The 20,304-nt window shown below is 38.5% G+C and overlaps 1 protein-coding gene across 1 annotated transcript; it reads right to left on the bottom strand.

Annotated features, from left to right (window-relative positions):
• Nucleotides 1-2,659: 2,659 nt before the first annotated feature.
• mc5ra (melanocortin 5a receptor) lies at nt 2,660-20,104 on the bottom strand. Its single transcript, XM_058648432.1, has 6 exons — nt 19,813-20,104; nt 9,357-9,587; nt 8,853-8,959; nt 6,930-7,118; nt 3,461-4,020; nt 2,660-2,778 (listed from the first exon to the last, which is right to left on the bottom strand). Exons 2-6 carry the CDS (start codon nt 9,522-9,524, stop codon nt 2,756-2,758), a joined length of 1,047 nt encoding a protein of 348 aa, XP_058504415.1. The 5' UTR covers nt 9,525-9,587; nt 19,813-20,104; the 3' UTR covers nt 2,660-2,755.
• Nucleotides 20,105-20,304: the final 200 nt, after the last annotated feature.

Genomic DNA, 20,304 nt, shown 5'->3' with positions numbered 1-20,304 from the left:
TTAACATTTTATCTTTTATTCAGACAATTAAATTAAACAAGCAACATGGTCAACACGGACATCAACCATTTCAGCTATAGCTCACATTTATGCACGGATAACTAACATGAGAAAAATGTGCCCACAGCTGATGAACTCAACGACACACTGAACATATGCAGGACAGAACATACAGTTACAGACCATCATGTGGGCTTAACCTACTTATGTCCAGTGTTCCGTCAGCCACAGTTTCTCTGTGAGAACCAGGACTGTGAATAATATACTATAAACAAGTCAAATGTATATAGATTTGTGTACTTTACAAAGCTGAGTTTTTGTCTTCCAGGAAATAAAATAATATATTACACGCCTAGCTTTGAATAAAAGCACTCTTCCATGTGGCGTACAATTCTCACCATTTTCATATGCTCTTTTGATTGCACACGACTGTAAAATGAAACTGCATTAAGGCAATTACAACACACAGCAGATTTTTCTTTCTTCCAAAATCTACTTTGCTTTTCTTTGTCGTTCGTATGCCTGAAAGGGCTGTGCAACAAAAGCACATTCATGCCCACAGCAGCCGGGGTGTTACAGAACTCTTCCATTCCCGTGTATTTCAGTCTGGAATCTCTTCTAAGTTGAAAAAAATAAATTAATAAATGAATTAACTTTTGCAGTGACTTTCAGGCAGACTTTTCTTTGTGTCACAGGAAGTTATAGCGTAAAAAGAGGCCGTTCCATTTCATTCTGTTAGTGTTTTTGTTTAAAAAAATACATTGAAGAATCTAGCTTATGTTCATTTATTTGTATATATATTTATATCAAATATTGATAATAATATAATCAACTTTATCAATGTGTTTCAAAACAACATCTTACAACATTTGATATCAGGTGCATTTGATATTCCACAAAACGAGATTTGCGAAAACCCCCGTCAAAATAATCTGTCATGGCAGCAGTGTATACATATATATATATACATATAGATATATGTATATATATATATATACTGTACTGTATATATTCTGTATATTAAACTGTACATATACATCCTATTGTATAGAAATGCATAACACTGTGGAAACAAGTTGTGGAGATACAAATATAGAAATGGCTTTTCTTTGTGATAACGTTATCACTGCAAAACAAATGGCGTAGCATCAACCATGAGGCAGGATGGGTGACATTGTCATCTCGGCATTATTATTCTTTCTTTTATTTATTTTTTTTAATTTCATAATAAAGTTCAGTAAAGCTTCTCAGCTGAGAGGTAGGCATCAGCAAGACACACATACAGATAGCACTGCACAGATGTTTTGTTAATTCAGTATTTACATCTCGAGTGTACATCTTTATTTAGGGTTTTTTTTGGACGGGAGGACAGCAGGTAGACACAGACTACAGCAGCTACAATAGATAGAAAGAGACGGGCAACAGACTCAGTGTTCACATGCTGCTGTGCAGATTTCAATAAGCTGATTGTCACTAATGCCACAGCAGAAGAGGAGACAGGTCATGCAGCAGCAGCAGAAAAAATTGACCTTTAAGAGTTTTTACAGCTGAAAGTAACCTCCAGAGATTCGTGTCAAGTTTTCCCAACAACACACTGAGTGTCTGCAACCACAGATAACTGATAATCCACTTGTTTTTCCACGTCATCCAGTCTGCATCAATGTAGCAGCCTAATGCAATGCTGTTAACCATCTGATGTATATACTATTCTTGGAATTGGCCTACATACAGTACCGACCAGTGTACATACTTAGGCCATGGATGCATGTGCGTGCTGCTTTTCATTTTCATTTAGGCACACTGATAACTGTTAGAGAAGCCACTCTGCTCACTTCAGTCATGCCACAACTGACGTAGGCAGTGGGGTGGTTTTAATCAGTGAGCTCCATGGCTCTTTTGGGAGATAGAAATAGTTCCACAGCAGAACAGGCTGAAAATGATCTTTCACTGCACTTTAATTGGCTGCATTAGTGGCATATGTGACAAACATAACGCACCCTGTACACATTTCAAGTACTCCACTATATACTAAGTAAACCACTCTAACATTTCTACTGAAGATTATTAGGGCCACATGTGTAAAAAAAAAGAAATTATGAGAATAAAGTCACAATTATGAGATGAAAGTCTAATCTCATATTTTTTTTTTTACTTTCTATGAAAAATAGTTTTTACCTGTGGCACTACATTTTTCCATTCCCCAAGTGAAATCAATAAAAAATGTTCAATAACGATTAAACCATGCCATGCCAAGCTCCGAAGCAGCCGCACACGCATCCAGTGTACACCAGACTTCATTAAAGTTGAGTTCTCTTCAAAACTTTGTCCAAAGGTAGCTTCACACTTGCCCCTGTAATTTGCACACAGCCAACCCTCCTGGGTGTAGCCATCATGCATACACCAATGTGCAAGTCTTAAACAGTGTATAATGACAGTGTTCTCACGGAACACAAAAGTGTCTGAAAGAAAAAAAAAAAAGCAACAAAAAGTATATATGGTATATTATAGCATATAGTATTATAGTGACGTGTTGTTCCAGTCTGTGTCACCAGAACAGCTTCAGTGCACCAGGACATCGATTGTGTGTACAAGTCTGTGGACAGGAGGGAGGAAACACAACACCTCCACCAACTGCTCATCTTTTCATAATGATGATGATGATGATGATGATGACGATGATGATGATGATGTCGACGACCACAACATAGGCGATGGTGGTGGTGGAGAGGGCCAATCCAAAACCTTCCATAGATGTTCAAGTGGGTTGAGATGTGGAGACTGTGAAGGCCATAGCACATGATTCACATCACTTTCATTCTCATCATACCAGTCGCTGAACCCTCATAGGACGGGGCATTGTCAGCCTGTTTTCTCCACTCATTTTTGTATGTATATATATATATATATGTATATATATATATATATATATATATATAGATATAGATATAGATATAGATATATATGTATATGTATATACACACATATACTGGGCTTCAAGTGAGCTCAGATTTCAGATTTATAGAAAAAATATGAAGAGCATTGATTTTTTTTTTATGGTTGAGACAAAATAAACGTCAGCTAGAATGAATGATAGACAATACAGTTTTTCTTTTAAAATGCATTTTCAAGTGAAGCATGGCCCCAAATTGTCCTTGCTGTGAGGTTTAATTTATGTACATAATAAAACAGCCTTTGATTTTTGTATTTTTTATACATGGCAGATTTATTATGAGATAGTAAACTGGCCTTCCTACATCACTTGAGACACCCCTCTCAGTTCCGTAACGGGCAGAAGACAAAAATGTGCTTGACTTCACATTGAAGGGGCTGAAAAGTGCAATGCAACAATTCATAGTATATATTATATATATATATATATATTTTTTAAGTAGAATCTCCCACAGTTATGTTCCAGCATCACTTTCTTGTCTGCTCTCAGTCAGTGTCTGTCAGTACTTACCTGTCAGAGAGCAGATGCTGTTGCAGGCGTTTCTCAGGCTGCAACAGCAGATGATCTCTTTGAAAGTCTTCCTCATCTCCTGACTCCTGAAGGCGTAGATGAGCGGGTCGATCACAGAGTTGCACATGATGAGGATGAGGTACATGTTGAAGTGGGACATGAAGCACACGCAGTAGAGGTTCCGCGGGCAGGAGATCATCAGGATCAGGTGGAGGAAGAAGGGCGCCCAGCAGACAATGAAGATCCCCAACAGGATGGTGAGTGTGATGGCCCCCTTCATGCTGGCCCTCTGGTGGATAGAGTTGTAGCCGGGCAGGGCGGCGATGCGCTTGACGTGCGAGCGGGCCAGCATGAACATGTGGCTGTAGAGCGAGGCCATGATGAGCAGCATGGCAAAGAACATGGAGACCAAGCAGATGATGACAGGGGTAGAGTCTGAGTAAATGATGAACATGATGCCGCAGCCTGTGCAGAAGGTCCAGATTCCGCCAATGATGAAGCCGGCTCTCTTTACTGTCATGATGTTGTGGTACCTCAGTGCATAGAAGATGGTGACGTACCTGTAGAAAATGGAATACTGATATAATTATTTCTGCAGTAACTCTTCGTGATTTATTCACATTCAGATTTAGATTTAGACAACGTCATTGATCCCAGTAGAGAAATTCATTTACAGCTTACCACATTCACAATAAATAAGACAATAATTAAGAAACTGCCAGTGTTTATTAAACTGATAGCAGGAGATGTTCCAAAAAATAGATTTGGAACATCTATTAGTTCCACTCAAAGTTACATGGTAGTGGAAGCTTGAAGGCATTACCATGAACTTCAGAAAATATGATTTATGATTTAAGACCTTCACATATACTCCATAAGAACAAAGATGTTTGTTCTCTCTTTGGGAGTTCTTACAGCTTGTTCTTGCACACATCATCTGGGCAGAACGTTTTTTCCATGTGTAATTGGCCAGAAATATGGCTATAGTGGCTGTGGTAAATGCAGAAATGTTCTCATTCCCCATGGGGGCTTCCCAGAAGTTCTGCACTTGAGTTTCTTGTGAAGTGTGAAAAGTCCTGGCTGGAACCGACTTTGTTCTTATTCTTGCCACCTTATCTAGTGCTCACAGAGCATATGCATTTGTTATTTCTTTGTTGTAAACAATTCTTCTTGGCAGTTAATATCCATTTCCCTTTTTAATTAAGCCAAATCTTCTCTACCAATGGCAAACAGCTGCCAGTGCCAGTTGTTTGGAGCTTCTTTAGCCCAGGTGCTCCTAATCAGGTGCCTGATTGGCACCTGATTAGCAGCACCTGCGAGCATGGACCTTGCTACAGCAGTCAGTTGGTGTCTGCTCCAAACATGCAACAAAGAATTGATCGACTAAACATCATTTTCCTTACTTTTTGTAACTAAGTTGTGTGAAATATTAGCTTGGAAACAAGACCAGACATCACACGGATCTGTCATGTAAGTGTTTCCGGCCGTGTTTTATCTTAAATGCTGCTGGTTTGATGTGATGCGTGTCAGAGCAGCCTGGGTGTGAGAAAAACCACTCTCTTCATGCATCATCATCCTCCTCTTCACATATACTTCACACACTGGTATAGTGACATTAGATTATGATGGAGCAAGAGATAAGGTGACTAATTATAATTTGTTTAATTTTCTACACACTTCAAAAATGAGTCAACTGCGATCATATACCCTGGTTAGTGGAACAGTATTTCTCCACAGTAAGTTCCACCAGAGGAAGCTCACGTAAACTTACCACCGTTTGAGAACCATGGGTTTAGGCTATAGTCTAGTTACATTTGCCAAGGCGTTCTATTGCGGTCTAAATAGTTGTTCAGCAACCTTCAGGTATTGAAAATAACAAGTTACGTATAACGTTACGTTATTCAAACACTCGCAGCCTCAACACTCATCGGGTATAATCATGAGCTGGTTGTAAAACTGTTACTGTATTCTCCTTGAATAGGGGGGGAACTCTAGGTGTCACAGTTGAGTTGAAAAGCGAAGATAATCAGGAGCTTGTGTAGCAAAGGTACATATTACAAATTTTGACTGTTAAAACATATGCACACAAACGGACGTGCTGGCAAAAGTTTAATTTTGTGCTGTCATCACGTCACTCCAACAGTGTTAAATTAGCTGCAGCGTGCATTGATTAAAAAGTCAACACTTTAATCAACACTTTCAATGTTGATTAACATGAACTCTCCCCTGAAGCATTTGTGCACTTGTCTTTACTAATGAGAAGAAGAAGAAGAAGTTTAATGAGTCTGCTTATGTCATTCAGGCTGTCAAGAGTCATTCCTTAACAGGTCAACCAATTACTTTATCTCACAATCGGATTTTCACTCACAACTAATGTGCAGTGCAGAAGTTTAGCCGTGCTGAATAACGTCAGACTATGGTTTTCGTAGTTAAGTACACATTGTTTTGGAGTATTTCTACTTTCTCTTCTTGCGCAAGTATCTCAACAAATACAACTGGCTTAGTTGTATTTGTTGAGATACTTAGGATACACTTCATGGTTCGAGTCCATTCAGATTTGCCCCACGTACTTTATCTGAATCTGCGGTATCTGGAGACCCACTTAATATTTAAATGTAAAGACTTTCATATATGTATGTATATGTATATATGTGTATATATATGTGTATATGTGTGTGTATATATATATATATATATATATATATATATATATATATAATCTATCATATTTCATAAGGTGATATAATATAGAGCTCGTTGACAGCTGATATTTCTCTCCTTCTCCTTACAGACAAAATATGATAGTGATTTATTTATGTTATTGAATAGCCTTGCTTTTTTAAATTATATGTAGCTGTTGATTTCTAATAACAGACAAAACCTCTTATTTGAACAATGATGCAGTTGTGCTCAGTGCACTGAATGAAAGTCTATTTCACCGGAAAGTCTTGGAAAAGCTCCTGCAGAAATGATTAACAAAGGCACTTGACTGTATATTATGTGTGTACTTTTGTGACCTAACAGTTATAATAGTAATACGTATTCTTGTTTACATGGTATTTCAGTTCTTCTTTGTGCATGACAGCAGCTGGCATACACAGTGTGCATTGTTGCCTTGTTTTTCCTCCATCCTTCCCTTTGTTTTGGCTCTTGTTTTGTTCTGTTACTTCAATTATTTCAACTGTAACACACAAAAACAAGAAGCCTCTCCAACTGAACTTTTATAATGTTGCCGTTATGCAATGTCCTTTCATTTCTTTTGCTTTTGGTCTTGGTCATTTCTTTTTAATGTCTTGTATTTTTCTGTTTGTTGCTCTTGTTTTTTTTTTTTGTTTTTTTTTAAATAGACATTTGGCGTTTTTGTTATTTGTGGCTTTTTTGTTTCCCTTGTTTTCGTCCTTATGTACACAGTAATTGTTTCGCCTGTCAAAACACTTTATTCTCTTCTGTGTTTCCTTCCGTCAATTACCTGTCCACAGCGATGGCCAGGAGGCTGCACATGGACGCGACAACGGAGATGCAGATCATGGAGTCAAACACGTTGTCCATCTGCCGGATGAAGTGTTCCTCCGCCACCAGCTGTCCGTTGTGAAGCAGGTAAATGATGATGGTCTCAAAGGCATTGGACACACTCACCAGCATGTCGGCTACTGCCAAACTACAGGAAGCAGAAACGGGGTCAGGGCGAAGAACACTGAATAGCGAATTCACAAAGCTGTTTTGTACTTCCCTCCCATTATGAATGCGGGAGCCTGTGGAGTAGAGCTGTTCAAGCATCGCTCCTTGTGTAATCACTGACTCGTTTAAACGATTTGATGATTAAAGGTACATTATGTGTTCAGCGGCTTTTCCTGTTCTAAACTCTATTCTAAATGTCAAAGATTGCCCATCTATCTAGCCATTCATTCATTCACCAATCTATCCTTGCAACCACTCATCCAATCATCCATCATTTGACGAGTCATTTATCACCTGAGCAATAGCTCCAGTGTGATCGAGCATCACAAATCAGTTGCTGTTAATTGTGATTCCACTTGCCACCATGTCACATTCTTCATTATGGTGAAGGTTCGAGATGCATGTTGGGTTCATATAGTGTCATTTTCCCGTCCTCACAGAGGACACTAACACTTTAATTTATTAACCAAGTCCTTACTCTCTCTTCACAGACGGAGATGAAAAGAAAAAGACTGCATCAATCAAACCGCATCTTTCTGAAGATGTGAGACGAGACGGGGAGAAGGTGATGGGGAGAAAGTTGGAGCAGGTAGGTCGGAAACATTATGTCTCTGTGCTGTCCACTGCCAACAAAGTAGGTGTAATTACCATAGAGATGTACCGCGTGAACTTTGGCAATTACTGCACAACCTATATGTGCAATTAATCCTGAACTCATAGCAGGTAGAATTATAGAGGCACACTAAAGGATGGTATTCAGAACTGCAATGTAAAAAAAAAAAAGTGACCAGGATGTTTCAAAATGGTCTGTATTTGTATAGCGCTTTATATAGTGCTAACGTTGATGACCAATCACACATCTTTCATACTCATTCACACACTAAGTGTGTGGCCCGAGACTGACTAGGCTGTGTTCAGGACATTTTTTTAATGTACAGTTTTAGAGAAATTTAAAGTTAAAATCCCATATTGACACTTTCTAATCGAAAAACGATCAACTTTGAAATGTAATAAAAACAAAACTTTCCATGACTTCTGACCAGGACTGACTAGGTTGTGTTCACACCATCTATGACTACCAGCATTCTGCAAATCAGACATTTTTACTGTCCAGTTTTAGAGAAATTCCAAGTTTAACATTCCATATTTGCACTTTTAATCAAAGACATTATCAATTTGAGATGTGATTAAAAACTTCATTTTCCATAAGTTCTGACCAGGACTGACTAGGTTGTGTTCATGACATCTGTCTATTCTATCTATTCTGCAAATCAGACATTTTAAATTCAGTTAAGTTTTAGAGATATTTCATATTAGATGTCCCATATTCACACGTATCTTATCTGAAGTAATTAGCAAATATGAGATGTAATAAAAACAAACATTACATTACATGTCATTTAGCAGACGCTTTTATCCAAAGTGACTTACAATGGAATTGAGTACATTCAGCCAGGGGTGGAGTCGAACTTGCGAACATCTTTCGCACACAGGGTACCGGTCTTAACCACTGAGCCGCTCCACCCCCGAACATTTCCATACTTTCTGGACAATACTGACTAGGCTGTGTTCAGGACACCTATGACTACTAACTTACTGTAAATCACATTTTACTGAATAGGTTTAGAGAAATTTGAAATTAAAAGTCCCATATTCACACATTTAAAACACTGAGCCACCCCCCTGTTATGTTCCTTTTTGAACCACAAATCACCTGCAGACGAAGAAGTACATGGGCGAGTGGAGATTCTTGTTCTTGATTATGGCTGTGATGACCAGGATGTTCTCCAGCAGGGAAATGATGCCCAGAATCAGAAAGACCTGGTGAGAAATTGAAACGGAAGAGAAGAACAAAATGAAGTGCATTTGTGGGTCTGCAGATGTGTCACACAACAAATATGAAAGGTCACAAGATAAGTACTAAGATATGAGAAAGGAAAATTAGGAAAAACTACTGGTTAATATTTGAAATTTTCCTGAGAAATGATGGAGCATGTATTTGCCTCATCTAGATCTTGATATTATTCAAATGAATAAATATGAGAGGGGAACATTGCTCTTTTTTTTTGGTTAAATCTCTTGCAATTAAGACATGGACCATTAAAAAAAAGCATGGTACTGGAACAGCTGAAGCATCAGTCTGTGATTTTCTTTATATTTGTTGAAATCCTTTATTTTGGTCCAGTGTAAAGTTTTTAATGTGTACACTAATACAGACCTCTATAGCAATGTGGAGCTGCTCGCATGCTGCAGGTTTGGGCGTGGTACTCTTGCCTGGCAGCAGTGGAGGGGTGAAGGTGTAGTTTTGGTGGTAGTCCCTGTAGGCCCAGGTGGAGTTACCCATCATCTCCCCCTCATGGTAATAGAACTCATTGGACGCATTCATCCTTGCTGTGGCTCTGATCCAGATCACTGCTGCTCGTTTGTGTATGGCATTTTTTAAGCAGACCTTAAAGGAAGACAGATGAGATCATATTGTGAGATCTAAGCTTTGACTCGATATAAGCTCAGACATATTGACGGCAGTTGATGTCCCACCACACCAACTTTAACAAACTTCGTTCACAAATAACTTACTTCAACTTGTAATAGCTGAGAGATTTGTGGACTTATTTCCTGCTTTGTTTGTACATCTCTTACCTTGTCTGATATAATTGACTGTTTTGCCCTGATGTCCAATTTTCCCTGCTTCCTTTTGAGAATGTATTAAGTGTCTGTGCTCGCAGTTCTTTTTCCATTTTAGTCTGTACAACCTAACTTAATTCTTAAATCCATACTATTGCCCGTGCTACTGTTCCGTTATGTTCCTTTTACAATTATAATGGAGTTTGGATTTTCCTCCTGCTTAAAACACCTGTAAGGTTATTCCTTCACATGACATATTCCTCTCAGCACTTGCCTCCCACAAGGTGAGTCTAAATGTAGCACTAGTGTTCTTCTCTAAGTCCTCTTGGATTCTGTGTTATTTTCCCCTGTGAAAAGGTCATTGGTGGTTTGGTAATGCAGTATGCAGCTGTGTTGAAGGTAAAGGACAGAGGATGTCGCACCTGGTTAAGTCCTATGAGGCAGAATGTGATTTGTGAATGTGTTTATAGCCAGACTCCTTAATGCATACAACCATTAACCTTCAACAATTCAATAAATATGTTTAATAGAGTTTAGTAAACGAGGGTTTGAACATATGACAAGAACAGACAAAGAACATTGTGCATTTAGTTTGACCAGAATTGAAAGAAATCACATGCAGGCAACCAGAATATTTGCAAACTACTTAGAAATATGGTCAATAAAAGGGGGCCAAGAATGGAGCCTTGTGGAACACCTTCTGCACCACATTGTCATTTGAAGTGTCTAAAAAATTTTGCCGAAATGTATCTAAAGTTCCTGATGCTGCGCAGTGCCTGTGAATCCGTTTTCGTTGCACGTTTCTGTGGTCTGAAAGCATAGCCTCTGAATGTAGCCTGCTCTAACTGTTTTTCCAGGAACTTGAGGTGGAACTGGTCAATACTACATTGTGAGTTCTTGTCCACAGTCTTCTGAAAAACAGCTTTAACAATATTTAATGGGTTGTTCATGTACACTGGAGGAGCACATTTCTGCTACTAAGATACCATGATTTATTGTATTGATTACTTTATATATACTGTGATACTATATATATATATGTGATACATATACAGTATGATACTGTGAAAATTCAGCATGATAAAGATTGTCAAGGCTTGTTGTGTACCATTAGACACGTAATACAACTGCTGTAATATTGTGACAGTATCTTTCTCAGGGTTTATGCAGAGTTAATCAGTTTCTTATGTGGCAGTAGTAAACTGTTAAATATATTTCCAGATCAAGTAAAGTGATGATCAAAAACCTCACACAAGTCATGAGGGAATATTTCTTCCAAGCTGCATTTTTTTTTCTTTCTTTGGAAGTGTTTGGGGGGGAAACGGAGGAAGTTTCACCAAGGACAAACACACCAGAGCAAGGTGAACAAGGTCCAATTTAAGTAAAAGGCTCCTAATATTTAAGTGTAATCTTTTAAAAAGATTTAAGATTTTAAAATCTTTTAAAACCAGGCCAACATGTCTCTTGAGTAGGAGTGGTTGTATAAGTGAGCTATGATATCAGGAGACTTATTACTTATCTTCACCAGTTATTAAAAACAGAAAAGCAGTGTTCTCAGCAAAGCAAACATGATTACACAGACATTTGTTTTGAAAAAAGGGATAAAAGACTGTGACAAACTTAACTGAGTGGAACATAAAAGCCTCAGTGTTAAGATCAGATTAGATCAGACCTGCTCCCTGGAAGCACACATTAATACAAGCTAATGGACATGGCTGTAAAGTCTAGTTACTAAATTTCGGTCACATATGCGTTGGCATAGAGGTAAGATAACCTCTTAATGTAATTTAACAATTTCCCTGATTCATATAGCACATTTCTAGCTGGTGAACTGCTGCCAGAAGTGGGTTTAAAAAATGTCTGGGCACCAAAGGGGAAGCAAGACGAGAGAAAAACAAATTCCACACAAAATGGTACCCAGTAAATGAGAAACTTTTCTGTGTTTATGCCCACGAGCTGAGCTCAGCAGATAAAGTAATTAACCTTTGTTTCCAGGCTAAATGAAAAAAGCTTTTGAGGAGTTAGGTCTTTTAATTAATAGACTTTGAACACAACAGTTGCAGGGCAAATTATTATGGGTGCCCTCATGGCGGTTTCATGGTTTAAGCTGTTTACGAACATCATGTAACTAAGGTAATTTTGTAAACAAGTCCCCTTTTTTAATTGCCGCTATCATTCTAGCTCAGGGGTGTCAAACATACGGCCCAGGGGCCAGAACCGGCCCGCCAGAGGCCCACAGGATGAATTTGTCAAAATTTCACACTATGATTACAATCTAAACGTAATGTCAAATGCAATATTTTTCACTTCCAGATACCTGTGACTAAATGTTTATGCCTTTATAGATGATGTGTAAATAGTAAATTTAGGCATGATATTGTTGAAATTGCACTTATATTTCTCAAGAAATGTCATGTTTTGTAAAAATATCCCTCATTAAATGTAAAACAAAGGAGAAAAAACAAAGGAGTTCTTGTTGGTCATAGGTTATTATGCTATTATTTTACTATTTTTACTGGTCCGGCCCACTTAAGATCAAATTGTGCTGTATGTGGCCCCTGAACAAAAATGAGTTTGACACCCCTGTTCTAGCTCATTTTGTTATAATTTACTTTTTCTCACATTTGTCTGTTAATATCAGTGTTACAGACTGTATTAATTGTGCACATACAGCTAAATAAAATACAGCACACACAAGCAATCAAGCTCCGACTCTTATCCTAACCTGAGGAAAAGATTCACAGCCATTTTTTTGTGTTTTTTATGAAGAAGAGTGCTTGATGAGTTGCTGTTGCTTTACACTACAGTTTTTCCATTCACACGCTTCAACATGGAGTTTAAGTGTTTTGCTCAAGGACACATATAGACCAGCAGAGCCACTCTACTTTTTTTTTTTACTTCTAAAAAATGAGGTACATTTTATATCAGAAAATTACTTTTGATACTTTAAGTACAGTAAATGTCATATACTTTTAGACTTTTACTTAAATCATATTATTAAAAAGTGACTTCAACATCTACCAATGTCATTTTCTGGTAAGATACTTGTACTTTTACTCAAGTATTCCTTTTAGATACTTTATACAAGACTGACATTTTGTCAAATGGAGCATTACAGATTATTACAGTTCTTTCTTGCCTTGTATCGAGAGAGATTGTATGTGGATCTGCTTCAAACTGAAGTGCAATGCAGCTCTTAAAGTATTTTTTCTGTCTATTTTCACTTTCATGCAGCCGTGTCCATGGTGTCTTTTTTTTTTTTCCAATGCCAGAATAAACACAAAGTAAAGGAATAGCGTGTAATGCTCACTCAAGTGTCAGAACCACAGATGAGTTAAAAATAAAAAGAGCTTTTCTGAGGTCACACTTTATTTCTCCCATAGACTGATTAGCAATCCCTTTCACCAGTGTAAATCCATGAATCATCCTCCTGTATGAATCTGATATCATTTCACTCTCATATGAGCATGTGAGGTCGTCCCCCCCCCCCCAATAAACTCACTGCCTTCCACGCTTGAAGTTCAGGGTTCAGTAAGGACAAACCGTCTTTGACAAACAAGTGTCATGTTTTTGAATATCTTGGTCCCGGATGTTGTATCACTTTGCATAAGAGAGAGCGGGCCTTTAATGCAAACCTACTTCAGAATCTTTTAACAGGCGTTTTTTAATTCAATGAGTCAACCGCACGGCCCGGGCTAACTAATGAGGGGGAGGCAAACAAGCGCACACACACACACTGCAGTGACAGTCTCAGGGAGTCTATTATGGACTCAGACCTTGTGCCCCTGTATTCAGAACAGAAAGCAGTATAGAAACGTTCCTCACTGACAGCTAGTACTGTCTGATACTGTGATACTGGAGACACTGTGGGGAACATGAGGACCTTCGTGTTTAGGAAGTCTTTGGATGTAGATGCTTATACACTAATCTATAAAAGCTATTAGGCCACACATGCAGTCTTATTATTAATAGAAATAGAACGACTCAAAAAATCTTGTCGATTTAATCACCTGGGTTTTTGAGTGTGAAACAAAATCTCAATCTCCCTTTCTCTCTAGCGGAAGTGTTTGGGTTATTTCTTAAATTAATTTGTCTCGAGTGTAAGGCAACATCAATTATGCGCAGCAATTAAATCTACTAATAATATGGAAATATGAATCACGCCAAAGCAACAAAAAAAAACCTGTCGACCTGGACCGCGTGTGCACATGTTTACTGTTTATACGGCAAAGTCAAAAACAGTCCATATAATCAACGTAATGTGTCCTAATTTACCTGTAGTAATGAAGCCATGAGGTGAATATTAATGCAATCGTGAATTTTAGTGGTAATACACTCTCCACGCTGTGCTTAGGGTAACCATTATTCCAGGAAATTAAAGCATTTCTCTTTTAACCCCTGAAGCAAGTACTATTATGGAGTTACTTAACCGTCAGTCAGTTGATTAAGCTTTTTATTTCACAATTCATTATTTTCACCCCCAACATTTTCCAGTATTCCAAGTACTCATGTTATCCAATACAAATTCTGGACGTATGGGACTACGTTAAACCTGACAGATAAATGTTATAACCTATAAGTAGTTTGTAATGACTTTGAAATAATAAATAGTTCTTCACAAACAAAGGACGACATCCTTCTGTATTATTTGAAGGGAACCATAGAAACAGAAGTGTTAGATTCTGCAGTTTCACTATTAAATGTTAATGATTCACTGATTCCTTCACTGCCTGACCTTCAAAAAGTCCAGCTTTTCAATTTGGCTTTTACTTTAATATTATTACATTTACATCATATTACGTAGTAGTGTTTATAAATAATGTTTTATGTTAGTATCTACACCAGAGGTTTTTTTAAAACATGGCCCCACATATCGTCAGCTCTGTAAACACAGTGTATATGCTGAGGTGTTGGAATATAATACTTTGTTGGCAATATTGATTATTGTTGTTATTATTGATGATAATAATAATGACAATAATACATTATCACATTATAAAATGTATTGAAATTCTGTCAAATATCATCACAGTTTTGGGGGTTTTTCCGCAATAATTGTTTTCTCTAGACCGGCCCCCTTTTGACCAGACTAAGTGATTGTTGGGGTCAGTGATTTTGTGACTTGTGAAGGGCCACACCGTTGGTGTAGTGGTTAGCAATCTTGCCTTTGCAGCAAGAAGACCTGTGTTCACGACCTGGTTGAAACAAGGGCCTTTCTGCATGTTCTCCCTGTGTGTACATGGGTTTTCTCCGGGTTCTCCGACTTCCTCCCACAGAAGACAAAATCTGTACACAGTTTAATGATCCAGTGAACATTCTTCATCGTGACATTCACTGCACAACTGAGATGTCTGATGTTCAACTAGCACCAGATGTCTTTATTTCAATTATTGACAAACATGCGCCATTCTAAAACCTGGAAAAACATGTTAAGTAACGGCGTCTAGACGCACGTTGGCTGTCAACTCAGAAATAAATGCACTTTGACTGCAAGAAAAACCAAATCAAATAAATTCATGTAATTACTAGCTCTTGCATAAACCCCACAATCGGTAACAAATCTGTCAAGCATTCATGGAACACCTGGCTGAGGCTGGACAACTATTTGGAAAAGAGGACTCTGAGCTTTTTCCCCCCCAGCCCTTTTCATAATAGTCATGTACTTCAGGCTTTACAAGCCACCTTGATACCAGACGTTTAAATAGAGAGGATAAATGGGAGGCTTTTCTCTTGTGACTATCTGCGTCAGTTATTACTCCGCAACTAGTATTTAATCTTTTGATCTCGGTGAGCGTCTTTCCTGGTGTTTGGAATTTAACAAATGTAATTTCCGCAAATAAAAGAGGTGATAGCGACGTTCAATATAATAACCATCCAAACTGCCCTGCCTAGTGAATATCCTTTTGAATCTAAACTAATCTGGGCTCAGAACTAACAACATTGTTTCAGCCGCTGTAACAAATGTGAGACATCGTGCTGCTCTTTTGCGGAGCTATAAAAAGCATTCGACACATTTGATCATCCGCTGCCCTTCAGTGTGACATCCACTTTGGTTCATCAAAAATGCTGCACAGGGTTATGAAATAGCAATAAAAAACAGCTGCTCATCAAGGATAAGAGCAATCATCAAATCAAATTTGCAGTGATGACTTTCTAGGAAGAGTCCTTAAAGCAGGGTCCTCAAACTCACGGCCCCTGCAGCTTTTAAAATTCTAAGATTTTAAAAGTCTAATGAAAACTGGCCCAAACTGACCAACAGTGAACTATATTTTTATAAGAATGATAATGATGATGGCCAGATTAGACGTTCACTGGCCCTGCGTTCATTTTCATTCTGAGGCCCCTGAGTATAAATGCCAACCCAAAAGAAGTGCGTCCCAGAGACGGTCATGTACAAAAATCATAAATAAAAATCCTTCAAAACGTTGTTCAGTTACAAAAAAAACCATCAACATCAACATTTCAAGTATGTCTCGCTTTTGAAAAACAACTTATACTTGAACAACTCTCCCATAAGATCGAATCAATTTCAATTTGTACTGCACTTTTCATACGGATAAAATGCTTCATATAAACAAACACGCAAACCACCACTGTGTCAATCTTTATGCTGACGATGTCATTGTTTCTTCTGAATCTGGAACATTGAGAACCTATGATGTTCTTTTAATTATCTCCAGTAAATGGATACTTGATTTGATTTTAAAGAGTTTTAGGGGTTTAATGGGGGTAAGTTAGGATAGTAAGATGAGACTTTAAATAAACGCAGGTCGTTTATTGTCAAAAAGATAGGCTTCCTATACAGAAACCAATCATGCTTTGCTTTCCTTTCATATATAAATTGCATTGTTGAATACTGAATTGCTGCTGCTTCCTTCTTGCTGTTTTCTCTTAACCATTGTGTATTACATCCTTGTTGAATTGAAACTCTGCTTAAGTTCTTTACAGACACACATCTGCTGCTGGTCTTTTTTAATCTGTATCCATTTTAAATGATTTGCTTTTTATTCGAGTTGGGTGCCAAATTTCAATTCCTATACGTGGTAGGTTATGATGAAACCAAATCAAAGAGCAAATGACAGTGTTTTACATTTCAGTGCCGTTTCCTCCACAGCTCTGCCACTGCCATGTTGGCAAAGCCGCATGTATTTGCAGATATGTGAAAGCCAGGCTTTCATCTGTGTGGATTTAAAGGCTCACAGTGAAGCAGAGAGGCTGCTCCTGCCCAGCCCAGAAGCCTGTGAACAACACTACGAGCTCAGTCTGCAGCTGATCCCGTGATGTGACTGACTCCAATGACAATGACATAGGCGACAGCGAAACACGATGGTGATCAGCCTTTGGGACAAACTGAAGACACATACTGTACATACTCTACACTGTAGAGTATGTACAGTATGTGTCTGCAGCACACATGCAGCACACATGCACACATGCATTTAGCACATGTCTATGCGTATGGTTTATTTGAGGCAAAACATGCATCGATTCCCCTTGAAACCCAAGTTTTCTTGCACCTGATGGATTATGGAAGCAGATTAGCCACATAGTGAATGAGATTGCTTATCCTCAGAGGAAATCACACAAAGTGAAAGTGTGTGGGAAGATCATCCGTATATGTAACAAGCACAGTGTTGTACACTTGCCTGCGGGCACATATACTTTTGGTTTGAGAATGTGCCTTTAAAATAACAGTGAAATCTTATCACAATCTTAATCCCAGGTCTCTTTGATTTGGCAATCAATTACGTGATTGCTTCCCACTGTCAAAAGCTATGTAGCAGTGGGTCAACAATCCAACACAGCCGTGGATTCAGCAGCATTTACTCTTTAAAAAATACCATGACATGAAAACAATGACCAGTCAGTCTAAAAACAGGAAAGGCACTGCTTGACCCCCGCACTGAATTTTCCACTATTTCCCCCCAATTTTAACAGCATTATTGGAGCTTTACACAAGATAATCCATTCATTCAGCCATTATCCATCCGTCATTTATACCCCTGATCCCATGAGGGTTGTGGGACATCTACTATATCACAGGGATATAACAGTTTTGTCAGTGATACTGTATTTGACCTGTGACAGTATTAAACCATAGGTCTTTGGAGGGAAGAAAAACAAAACTAATTGTGTTTTCAGCCACAGTGAAGCAGAACATGGAGAAGTGAGAACTACAGGGAACATTGTCCCATTCTTCCCCATCCTCCTTTGCCCTCCACTGCACTCTAGTATAACACATCTCACATCTTTGCTCATCCAGAGCAACCGAGAACATGCTCAGAAGGAGAGGAGAGAACATGTGAGGAAGTCGATTTAGCTCCTTAGTTCTCACGTGACTCAAACTGTTGGTCGCTATGTTCTTAGCTTGAGCATTTACTCCAGGTGAGTAGTCGCTGGTTGTGTTTACCTTTGCAAGTAACACTAGGGAACATAAGTAATCCAGCAACAAGAATCATAGCACACTTTCATTCACTTGAAATTATGAGTTTATGTTAACACAAATAAAACAGCAAAAAAAAAAAATTTAGTATTAGGGCCAAACTGAAGATTTGTTTAATATTTGGAGAATAGTTGCAATATTATGGGGATAAAGTCGTAATTATTATTCATGCAAAATCTCAGATGATCAGCTGCAACCTGCGTCAACATTTTGATTGGGGCTTCACAAATATAGAAATATTTAATATTTTTGGCACATCAGCACCACATTATCTTTAGCATCAGGACTTTGAAAAAACTGTGCAAGAAACTGAGTCTGTTTGGAAGAAAGAATCACACAGAAATGATCTCTTCTGTGGACTGGAGGAGGAAATGCCTGGTGGTGGTCGACTACAAGGCTACTGCTGGTTGCATGTGCGTTTTGTTGCTATTTAATAACAATAATAATAAAGATAGGTTTAATTAGAGATAAAGTATCTCGTTATATGACGACTTTATTCATGTTCAGTATGGAAGTGATAAAACACACACACAGAAGAGATTAACTCGCTATAACTCTTACCACATAACACCACTAAAATTAATATATGACTGGAGGTTAGTTTTTGTGTGTTTCCTATATTATTATATCAGTCGTTGAACAGACAGCCGCTTATCTGTGTCTCAGTGCTGCTGCACCACACTGGTGACTAATCTTTTTAGGGGGTGACAGGGTGAGGTTGGGTGGGCGGTGTGTTTTCATCATTAATAACAGGCATCATTTTAATTGTGACATTTCATTTACCCCCAAATTCTAATCAATAAGTGTTGATTTTCTCAGTTTCATGCTCTCTGTGTGTGTGAGTGCCAACAGGGAGCTCTGTGCTGCTGCAATCCGCCTGATGTACAATATATTTCTTGGCAAGATGTCATGAGACCGAACGCCATCTGGACCTCTGTGTTTGTGTTTCCGTCGGAAGGAGAAGAGAGCATGTCAAAGGGAGGTTGTGTCTAATTGAGGCTGTGAAGTCAGTCCTTCACATTTCACAGCAAAGCAAGCAGAGTGAACGTATGTGACCATGGTGGCCTGTTTTCACCCGATACACATGAGCACATTCCCACTGTGCTACTGGTGCAAAGAGCCAAAATCTAGCTTTTTTTCCCCTTTTCTATTTGAATACTGTAAACTGATGAGTCGCAAGATTTTGGTAGGGTGAACTTTTCTTTGCATGCTTTCAGTTATGTAACTGTGACACTTAGTTATGCTGCAGAGTTCCAGAGATGTGAATGTTTATATTTTCCCTAGGAAGGATTATTTCCATATTCCATTCTATGCAGCAATTAATGTATTGGTTTTTTGTTTGTTTTTTAAAAAAAAAGACAAATGTCATCTTTGACCAAACGGTGCTTAAATCACAGAGCATCACATGGTCCTTTAAGTCCAGGGATTTCACAACAAAGTCTACACAGATGTGACAAAAAAAGAGTCTCTGCAAACACACACACTCTTCTGGAGACAATTAAGTTTTGACAAAAAAAAAATACATAACTATAAATATATATATATAAATACAATGATGTTTCCTGAATCCATAATGAGGAACAGAGTATTAAAAAAAACGACTCACCTCTCAAGTGGCTCAGATGGATGGAATGATGCTTCTGTGAAACACCCGACCTGTGGATTTACGCAGCATTGTGAGAGTGCGAGATGCTGAGCAGTAAAAAAAAAAAAGAAAGAGAGAGAAGGAGGGAGAGAGAGAGAGAGGGAGGGAGGGAAGGAAGGAAGGAAGGAAGGGAACCCCCTCCCTCTCTCTCTCTCCAGATCTAACAGTATATGGACACAACGCACAGCGACTGCCGGCAGATTTTAGCATTCTCCCTCACAGTGTGATGAGTGGAGCAGCAGTCTGAATCACGGAGCTTTTTCCCCCAGTTTAAATATTCTGCCTGCCTGTGTGGGGGAGCTTCATCTTAAAAGAATTTAGCCCCTATATGTGATTTTGGTACAGAGATCCAGGCTGCAGTATGTAGCAGCTACAATGAGGCAAGACAAAGTAATGAGTGTGTGTGTGTGTGTGTGTGGTGGTTGTCGAGAGCTGAAACGAAACAATTCTCTC

The sequence above is a fragment of the Solea solea genome, chromosome 13 (assembly GCF_958295425.1).
Source record: "Solea solea chromosome 13, fSolSol10.1, whole genome shotgun sequence".
In the NCBI taxonomy this organism is placed as follows: domain Eukaryota; kingdom Metazoa; phylum Chordata; class Actinopteri; order Pleuronectiformes; family Soleidae; genus Solea; species Solea solea.
The sequence above is the reverse complement of the archived record's forward strand: the minus strand, read 5'-3'. Positions and strand labels throughout refer to the sequence as shown.

What these genes read in the sequence shown, in the direction of transcription:
- mc5ra (XM_058648432.1), bottom strand. Translation starts at nt 9,524, where the DNA reads ATGAATGCGTCCAATGAGTTCTATTACCATGAGGGGGAGATGATGGGT. An exon ending in AGCTCCACATTGCTATAGAG is followed by an intron (nt 8,960 to 9,356) that starts GTCTGTATTAGT and finishes ATTTCTCACCAG; the next exon opens with GTCTTTCTGATTCTGGGCAT. An exon ending in ATGTACTTCTTCGTCTGCAG is followed by an intron (nt 7,119 to 8,852) that starts GTGATTTGTGGT and finishes TGCTTCCTGTAG; the next exon opens with TTTGGCAGTAGCCGACATGC.